The sequence below is a fragment of the Scardinius erythrophthalmus genome (assembly GCF_964197995.2).
Source record: "Scardinius erythrophthalmus genome assembly, chromosome: 3".
NCBI lineage: Eukaryota > Metazoa > Chordata > Actinopteri > Cypriniformes > Leuciscidae > Scardinius > Scardinius erythrophthalmus.
Genome location: NC_138223.1, coordinates 43,041,843 through 43,052,011, shown reverse-complemented (window position 1 = coordinate 43,052,011; position 10,169 = coordinate 43,041,843). Strand labels below are relative to the sequence as shown.

Sequence of the window (10,169 nt, the reverse complement as noted above, 5' to 3'; positions counted from 1 at the left end):
GTAGACGAGACCCAGGTAGACTAAACGTTGAATGTAGACGCTAGGGGACGTCGACTGTAGACGAGACCCAGGTAGACTAAACGTTGAATGTAGATGCTAGGGGACGTCGACTGTAGACGAGACCCAGGTAGACTAAACGTTGAATGTAGACGCTAGGGGACGTCGACTGTAGACGAGACCCAGGTTGACTAAACGTTGAATGTAGACGCTAGGGGACGCCGATGTAGACGAGACCCAGGTAGACTAAACGTTGAATGTAGACGAGACCCAGGTAGACTAAACGTTAAATGTAGACGCTAGGGGACGTCGACTGTAGACGAGACCCAGGTAGACTAAACGTTGAATGTAGACGCTAGGGGACGCCGATGTAGACGAGACCCAGGTAGACTAAACGTTAAATGTAGACGCTAGGGGACGTCGACTGTAGACGAGACCCAGGTAGACTAAACGTTGAATGTAGACGCTAGGGGACGCCGATGTAGACGAGACCCAGGTAGACTAAACGTTAAATGTAGACGCTAGGGGACGTCGACTGTAGACGAGACCCAGGTAGACTAAACGTTGAATGTAGACGCTAGGGGACGTCGACTCTAGACGAGACCCAGGTAGACTAAACGTTGAATGTAGACGCTAGGGGACGTCGACTGTAGACGAGACCCAGGTAGACTAAACGTTGAATGTAGACGAGACCCAGGTAGACTAAACGTTGAATGTAGATGCTAGGGGACGTCGACTGTAGACGAGACCCAGGTAGACTAAACGTTGAATGTAGACGAGACCCAGGTAGACTAAACGTTGAATGTAGACGCTAGGGGACGTCGACTGTAGACGAGACCCAGGTAGACTAAACGTTGAATGTAGACGCTAGGGGACGTCGACTGTAGACGAGACCCAGGTAGACTAAACGTTGAATGTAGACGCTAGGGGACGCCGATGTAGACGAGACCCAGGTAGACTAAACGTTAAATGTAGACGCTAGGGGACGTCGACTGTAGACGAGACCCAGGTAGACTAAACGTTGAATGTAGACGCTAGGGGACGCCGATGTAGACGAGACCCAGGTAGACTAAACGTTAAATGTAGACGCTAGGGGACGTCGACTGTAGACGAGACCCAGGTAGACTAAACGTTGAATGTAGACGCTAGGGGACGTCGACTCTAGACGAGACCCAGGTAGACTAAACGTTGAATGTAGACGCTAGGGGACGTCGACTGTAGACGAGACCCAGGTAGACTAAACGTTGAATGTAGACGAGACCCAGGTAGACTAAACGTTGAATGTAGATGCTAGGGGACGTCGACTGTAGACGAGACCCAGGTAGACTAAACGTTGAATGTAGACGAGACCCAGGTAGACTAAACGTTGAATGTAGACGCTAGGGGACGTCGACTGTAGACGAGACCCAGGTAGACTAAACGTTGAATGTAGACGCTAGGGGACGTCGACTGTAGACGAGACCCAGGTAGACTAAACGTTGAATGTAGACGAGACCCAGGTAGACTAAACGTTGAATGTAGATGCTAGGGGACGTCGACTGTAGACGAGACCCAGGTAGACTAAACGTTGAATGTAGACGAGACCCAGGTAGACTAAACGTTGAATGTAGACGCTAGGGGACGTCGACTGTAGACGAGACCCAGGTAGACTAAACGTTGAATGTAGACGCTAGGGGACGTCGACTGTAGACGAGACCCAGGTAGACTAAACGTTGAATGTAGACGAGACCCAGGTAGACTAAACGTTGAATGTAGATGCTAGGGGACGTCGACTGTAGACGAGACCCAGGTAGACTAAACGTTGAATGTAGACGAGACCCAGGTAGACTAAACGTTGAATGTAGATGCTAGGGGACGTCGACTGTAGACGAGACCCAGGTAGACTTAACGTTGAATGTAGACGCTAGGGGACGTCGACTGTAGACGAGACCCAGGTAGACTAAACGTTGAATGTAGACGCTAGGGGACGTCGACTGTAGACGAGACCCAGGTAGACTAAACGTTGAATGTAGACGCTAGGGGACGTCGACTGTAGACGAGACCCAGGTAGACTTAACGTTGAATGTAGACGCTAGGGGACGTCGACTGTAGACGAGACCCAGGTAGACTAAACGTTGAATGTAGACGCTAGGGGACGTCGACTCTAGACGAGACCCAGGTAGACTAAACGTTGAATGTAGACGCTAGGGGACGTCGACTGTAGACGAGACCCAGGTAGACTAAACGTTGAATGTAGACGCTAGGGGACGTCGACTGTAGACGAGACCCAGGTAGACTAAACGTTAAATGTAGACGCTAGGGGACGTCGACTGTAGACGAGACCCAGGTAGACTAAACGTTGAATGTAGACGCTAGGGGACGTCGACTGTAGACGAGACCCAGGTAGACTTAGGTCAGGTGCGAAATAGAAAAGAAATGTACCACACTACAATGGGAAACATCCCAGGATTTAACTAAGATCATCAAGTCCATTATAAATAGCATAAAAACACGACGTACAATTCTGACTTTTTTTCTCCTCAAATTCTGACTTCATAAACTCGCAATTGCAAGTTTATATCTCACAATTCAGAGGAAAATACAGAGCTCCTAAAGAGCAGCATTATTATTACTCACTATATCAGCATTACACAATGACACGAAATCACACAGAGAGAAAAAGTGAGAAAGAGAGAAAATAGTATTAATAATATAATATATGCATTTAGATTTTTTCCTTTCCTATCTAATCAAAAAGAATTGGTCTATTCTATGGAAGCTTGCTTCCGCCAGGGAATAAAAAAGGTAAATGTAAATAAAAAAAATTGATCTCGGATTTCAGACTTTTTTTCATGCTTTTCTCTACGGAGCCCCTAAAGGACATTGAGATTATTGAGATTAATTTTTTTTATTCTCTCTTTCTCACTTTTTCTCACTGTGTGAATTTATGACACTGTGTAATGCCGATATAGTGAGTAATAATAATAATGCTGCTTGTTACAAACAGTGTAGTTAATCTTTGCTACATTAAAACACTCAAGACAGACTTTATTATCAGGATGAGTTATTAAAGGTCAAGTAAGAGGTTAAAGGTCAGTGTAATGTGAACGCATGCATGCAGGAGCAGGACAGGCGAGCAGGACTGATGAAGCTTACCTGCGCATGCAGTCCAGAGCTCGCACAAAGTAATCTTTATTGAGCTGGTGCTCGTCCCGCAGCAGAGAGCACTGCTCCAGTGTCACTGACATAGACGTCCTGTCTTTGGCACTTTTACAGCTGGTGAAGCGGATACCATTCATCCGTCGACAGATCTGAGGAGAGACGTGACAGATGGGATTGTTTTTAATTTCGCTGCCTTAGGATGAAGTATGGCGTTGATGAATTGATGGTGATAAACTTGATAAACATTCACTCTACGCTGGTTAAACTTTGCAACTAATCTGCGGATCACAATTACAATCTGTTACACCCCTACTTTTGATTAATGTGTATTATAGGGATACTTGAAAATGAAAAAATGAAAATTACCCCATGATTTACTCGCCCTCAAGCCATCCTACAGTAGGTGTATGTGACATTCTTCTTTCAGTCGAACACAATCAGAGATATATTTAAAAAAATATCCTAGCTTTATAATGGAAGTGAATGGGGGGCGAGATTTTGAAACCCAAAAAAGTGCATCCCTCTGAATTGTCAAAACACCTCTCAAAATGCTTGCTACAGATGCGAAAAACGCAGAAAATCGAACCCGATCCCAATTTTTTTATGACAGACGAAAGTTTCGGAGGCAGTGTGTAAACGTGATTAATACAACAAGAGGTCATATTTATTTTTGACGTGCGAAAATTTCGGACGAGAATTTTGGACTTATAGGGCTGTGCAACAAACTCAAGCTCCTCGTCTCTTATATCAGAATCCTCAGATATTTCTCTTTTAAATTTCTTGTTTTGACTTCTAATTCAATATTTTTTTTGATGGATGGATGCATTTTTTTGGGTGCTTCAAAATCTCACCCCCCATTCACTCTCATCATAAAGCTTGGAAGAGCCAGGATATTTTTAATATAACACCGATTGTGTTCGTCTGAAAGAAGATAGTCATTTACACCTAGGATGGCTTGAGGGTGAGTAAATCATGGTATAATTTTCATTTTTGGGTGAACTATTCCTTTAACTACTAACCCCCCCCCCCCCCCAAACAAACAAACAAGCAAAAGAAAACAAGCAAAAGAAACAAGCAAATTTCAAGATGGCAGCGATTACCCACTCTAAAGTCAATTTTGGCACGAAATGCATTGTTTTGCAAATGTGAGCTAATGGAACACAACAGAGCACACTTCCTGCACAAACTCTATGACCCTGAATTCAGCCTCACCATTCCTGCAAGCCACAGGATCTCCACATTCTTCCTCTTCTTGGTTACTACATTCTGTCCGAGTGTGTCGAGCAGTTCCTTAATGTCCATCTGCGTCTGAAAGCACGGCAGGCCTTTGGAAAGAAGAGAAAAAGAGAGAAGACACTTGAGATGTCACGCATCAACGAGTTTAAAGAGGGCTTGTTTGTCCCTGTATCGACAAGCACTAAATATGAGATTGAAAAGTCTGGGGACATGTTATTTTTTTATAAACAGAGAGATGGAAAGAAGACAAGATGTGACATGCTGCGATGCAGTTTGGCATCCGTCTGCTGGGAGCATTCATCATCCCAAGCCGTCACGCTCCTTAGACGTGATTCACATTTCAGAGAACAAAAAATTCCTGCACTCAAATCCTTAAAACATGAGACGCTGTGCTCTGCACAAACACAGCAGAAGTGCCACACTGAACGCGACAAAATAGGATACTTGTTTAGACTCATTTTCATTCTAGACCTCATTCGTATTACTTCCTTTTCAAGTATTAACAAAACACAAGTTGATGAACAGACTTTAGACAAACATATTCCTTCCTGATTTAAATCTCTTTATCAGCCAATAATCAAAGGGTTTAAGTCCCATTATAATAAAATGACTTTATGTCATCAAATATAAAATCTGTGTATTGGGCTTTATGCAAAAATGAATCTCAGTTCAACCCCAAAATGATTGTAAGATTGTATAATAGGGTTCCATTACTTAACGTTAGTTAATACATTAGCAAATATTAACTAACTATACATTTCTTACAGTATTTACTAATCTTTGTTAATGTTAGTTAATAAAAATACAACAGTTCATTGTTAGTTCTTGTTAGCTTGGATCCATTAAATAATATTAACAAATACAACTTTTGATTTTAATAATGTATCAGTAAATGTTGAACATTAACTGAGATTAATAAATGCTTTAGAAGTATTTTTCAGTGATAGTTCATGTAAACTAATGTAGTAACCTTATTGTAAGGCTTTACTGAAATTATTAATAAGAATGTTGATAAATTAATGAGAATGCTGGGTTACATTTTATTTTAAGGTGTCCTTGTTTCAGTGTAATTATACAAATAAGTACTGAGTAATATTAATTAACAACATGTCCTTACTATATTATTGGGGTTAGGGTTTGGTTTAGGGTTAATTGCATAATTGTAATAATGCACAATTTACTGTTATTATAATTACATGTAAGATGTGTAATAGGGACACTGTAAAATAACTAGCTAAATAGCATAATAATTTCTAAATAGATAGTCTCTGATGTTCCTCATTTGCAAGTGGCTTTTGATTAAAGTGTCTGCTAAATGACTAAATGTAATATAAAACACAAAGCTCAGTTTCTTGAGTGTTGAACTTACATTCAGACGGCACTGTGTTCATTAAGGATTTATAGTAACCTTCTAGAATCTCGAAGTTCTTCTGGTTTATTCTCTCCTGTAAAGATATGTCACCAAACCTGAGAGGGAGAGACAAAGAAGAGCACAACAATCATGCATCAGCTCAGACATGCTTGTGTGCTTGGCTGTGCACTCATGTTTCAAGTTCATCAGTCAGTGCTTGTACCTCTCAGCGATGGTTTGTTGCTCATTTATGCCCACGTTGAAGAGCACGGGGAGCACGCGTAGCGGCTTGCCCTCGCGCAGCTCATCCGGGAGCGTTTGGAAGGCATGATGTGGGAGAGGCACCTCGACAGTGTAACGGTCTCTGGGATTTATATAAAAAAAAAATAAAAAAAAAAAGCTCACATTTCCAAACTCTGTCAACACAAGCATGAAGCTCATCAACTTACAGGTTCACACAGCTTCTTTTACAGTCTTTTTTTCCACTTTTGAAAATCTTTTTGGTTCTACAAAAAACCTTTCAGTGAACAGTTCTTAAAATAACTTCTTTATTAGAGTAAAGAACATTTAAATAACCTTTTTTTCCACATGCAGATTTTTATTAAGCTGAATGTAAAAGAATGAATGTAAATCTGCCATTTTATTCTAATATAATCATGTTTCTGACTGTGTGTATGTGTAGAGGTCTGTAACAAGAATGGAATGTGTTTGCATATTTTGAGGACTCGCGCTCTGCCATTACATAAATGATAAGATTTGCATCTCCTTCTGCCATTACAGAATATTTGTGGCGGGGACCTCTAATATAAATCATTCCACTTTCTAAAAACAGACTGGACTCATAACCAAGAAAGGGGCAGAGTTTGAAATGAATAAGATGTATTGACCCCGCTGTGGAGGAGAGCTCCAGGAAAACTGTATAAGAAAAGTGTGCAAGAGCTGGTCCAGTTGTTGTTCAGCAGACCAACTCGGCTTTATTTCTTTGTAACAAAGTCTATCTTCTGGCATCAAAACCCCAAGACTTCGAAAGTGAATATGACAAAGGCGAAAGAAGCCACTACACACTACAAAGAACCTTTTGTGGAATGGAAAGATTCCATTGATGTTAAAGGTTCTTTATGGAACCACAGAAGTCAATAGAGAACATATATTTTTAAGAGTGTTCCGTTCAAAATTTTGGGGTTGGTAAGATTTTTGAAAATGGTCTCTTCTGCTCACTAAGGCTGCATTTACAAAAATGCAGTGAAACAATAAAATTGTGAAATATTATTACAATTTAAAAGAACTGTTTTCTATTGGAATATATTTTAAAATGTAATTTATTAGCTGAATTTTCAGCATCATTACTCATGCGTCACATGATTCTTCAGAAATCACTCTAATATGATGATGATTTAAACCACTTCATATTTTTGTGGAAACAGCTAAATAATTTTTTTCTGGATTCTTTGATGAACAGAAATTTCAAAAGAACAGCGCTATTTGAAACAGAATTTTCGGAAATTTGGTAACACTTTACAATAAGGTTCAATAGTTAACATTAATTAATGCATTAACTAACATGAAGGAACCATGAGCAATACATTTGTTACTGTATTTGTTAGTCTTTGTTAATGTTAGTTAATAAAAAATACAGTTGTTCATTGTTTGTTCATGTTAGTTCACAGTGCATTAACATTAACAAAGATTAATAAATGCTGTATAAGTGCAGTATCATGAAAAATATCAACGTCAGGACTCGAGCTTGGGCTGTGGGAAGTGCAACTGCGCTGCCTGTAATGACACCAGCTCTGACTCATCGCAGTTTTAAAATTCCCTGATGTTTCCAAGTTTTCATGACTGTGGGAACCCTGTCTATGAATGCGCACTGACAGACACATGCAAACCCGCTGTGAATGTGGGGTTTCTCTCACCGTCTACCACTGATGGTGGGCTGCAGACTGACTGCTTCTTCAGACGCTGCCTCTGTGATCCTGAAGGTCACTCTGTGCAGGTCAGAGATCCCCACCTCCATGTCCTCCAGCATTCCTATTTCTTCACCTGTGTGACAAACATCTGTGTTAATCTAAGTTTAGACTATGTTGCCAAAAGTTTTGGGACGTCTGTCTTTACATGCACATAAACTTGAATGACATCCCATTCTTAATCCAAAGAGTTTCATAAGGAGTTGGCCCACACTTTGCAGCTATAACAGCTTCAACTCTTCTGGGAAGGCTTTCCACAAAGTTTAGGAGTATGTTTATGGGAATTTATGTCCATTCTTCTAGAAGCGCATTTGCGAGGTCAGGCACTGATGTTGGACGAGAAGGCTCACAGTCTCTTCTTTAATTCATCCCAAAGGGGTTCTATCGAGCTGAGGTCAGGACTCTGTGCAGGTCAGTCAAGTTCCTCCACACCAAACTCGCTCATCCATGTCTTTGTGGACTTGGCTTTGAGTACTGGTCATGTTGGAATAGGAAGGGTTCATCCCCAAACTATTCTCACAAAGTTGGGAGCATGAAATCGTCCAAAATGTCTTGGTATGCTGAAGCATTAAGAGATCCTTTCACTGGAACTAATGGCTCGTTTCCACCGAGCGAAATGTATATATAGTACAATTCGGGATGGTAAACCCTGATTCGGCTTGCGTTTCCACCGCCAACAGTAGCATACTTGATAGGCGTGGTGTAGCCTATGGCGAAAAGAAGCGATCGACGTCATTTTCGTGTGAAGAAGAAAGTGACATAGTAAGCAACAATGGATGACATACAGCAGATCTTGTTCTTGCCTCTCGCCATGTGGCTGTTTGTCACAAGAAGCCAAGCGCCAACATTAGGCGTTTCTCAATACCAAGTATGGAAAGTTAGGACTTGCCAAGTCCGACTCAAGAGAATGACTCCCGAGGACGCGAGTGTTCTGGTGCTCCTTAAGGGTCTTCTTTTTGATACAATATTATGTCACATGACATACCAAAATGCATTATGGTATAAAATGGTCATTGATGTCTGTTATCCAGGACTGACATTAGAGAAATCACATTTTGGAGACAAAAGTCTTTGTCATAAAAATTCAAATAAGCTTAGTATTACCACTATATTTGTAGGTATCGTTGAAAACATCAATACAATTATGCCTAAGTAGATTTTAAATACTTTTATTTATATTTTTTACATTTTTGTATTCAGATTTTAAGCCGGGACAGTAACCCGGAATGACATTTTCGGACTTTTGAGCTTTAAAAGTTTTTAAAGCTCAAAAGTCCTAAAGTTTTGGGAAAGTTTTTAAAGTTTTAGACTTTTTGTTCCTTAAAGATTAATTATTTATAATAAATTCTCACATGAGTAATTAAAGAGGAGGAAGTTGAGTCACTTAATGAAGTGCATTTAAAAATGTATACATATGCTTTGGACACAATACACACACAGGGAAAAGGTAGATCCAATCGCAATATTTATTGGGTAATCCGTAATTCGTAAATCTAGTCCAGGCAAGGGTCAAAACCATACAGTCAATCCAAAACGAGAAACAAACGAGAAACAAACGAGAAACAAACGAGAAACAAACGAGAAACAAACGAGAAACAAACGAGAAACAAACGAGAAACAAACGAGAAACAAACGAGAAACAAACCTCAGGAAGTGTGGTGACATTAAACAAGGACTTCGTGACAAACACTGAAACAACCAGGGTATATATACACAGATACTAATGAGGTGATGGGAAACAGCTGTGTGCAATGATACAATGAGTGACAGAACAGGATGATGGGAAATGTAGTAAGAGTGAATGACACCGTGGGGAAAGAGGACCTCTAGTGGTGACCCAGGGAAACACAAACCAGACACTGTGACAGGACACCAGAATTGACACGCCATGTCATTGACCCACATCAATACTTTTTAGTATTAAACTATAAGGAGGCCTACATTTCTAATCATTTCTCTTAATCCAATTTTTTTTTTTTTTTTGGATTTGCTGCCTACATGGATAGCTCGAGGATTTGGAACAGAGCCATTATTTGTTTTATTTTTTAATCCTTTTTACCTTTGAGGATGTGTCTTTAGGGAGGTTTTGTCAGGTTTCACTAACTTAAGGGGTATATTTGGTCCCTAAAGTAAAGCCAAGTTAACATTTACATTACATTACATTTACCGTATGCATCTGGCAGGGGCCTTTGTCTGACTTCCTCGTGCATATTTAACTAGTAAAAATGTAGTGCATCCTGGGAACCCATGATCATAATATTCACTTATGCAATGCTTCACCAGTTAAGCTACACTCACTAAAAAAAAATGATTCATAAGGATGTTGTTCAAACTAAAACTAAAGCCATAAAAAACAATAACATTGAAACAAACCAAACATTAACTGGAAAAAAAAAAATAGTATTTCATTTCAGTTCGTTCCCAAGGAAATATTTTTCATTTCATTTCATTTAACTTAATGCACCAAAAAAATAATATAA

At 40.1% G+C, this 10,169-nt stretch overlaps 1 protein-coding gene across 4 annotated transcripts in view; it reads right to left on the bottom strand.

Annotated features, from left to right (window-relative positions):
• inpp4b (inositol polyphosphate-4-phosphatase type II B) overlaps nucleotides 1-10,169 on the bottom strand; it is a 160,905-nt gene that overhangs the window by 11,209 nt on the left and 139,527 nt on the right. For all 4 annotated transcript variants that reach the window (XM_081362240.1, XM_081362239.1, XM_081362242.1 and 1 more), the window contains 5 exons: nucleotides 7,639-7,765; nucleotides 5,949-6,089; nucleotides 5,744-5,841; nucleotides 4,351-4,463; nucleotides 3,133-3,287 (listed from right to left, as the gene is read on the bottom strand). In XM_081362240.1, coding sequence (XP_081218366.1) covers nucleotides 3,133-3,287; nucleotides 4,351-4,463; nucleotides 5,744-5,841; nucleotides 5,949-6,089; nucleotides 7,639-7,765 — 634 coding nt within the window. The remainder of the gene's footprint in view (nucleotides 1-3,132; nucleotides 3,288-4,350; nucleotides 4,464-5,743; nucleotides 5,842-5,948; nucleotides 6,090-7,638; nucleotides 7,766-10,169) is intronic.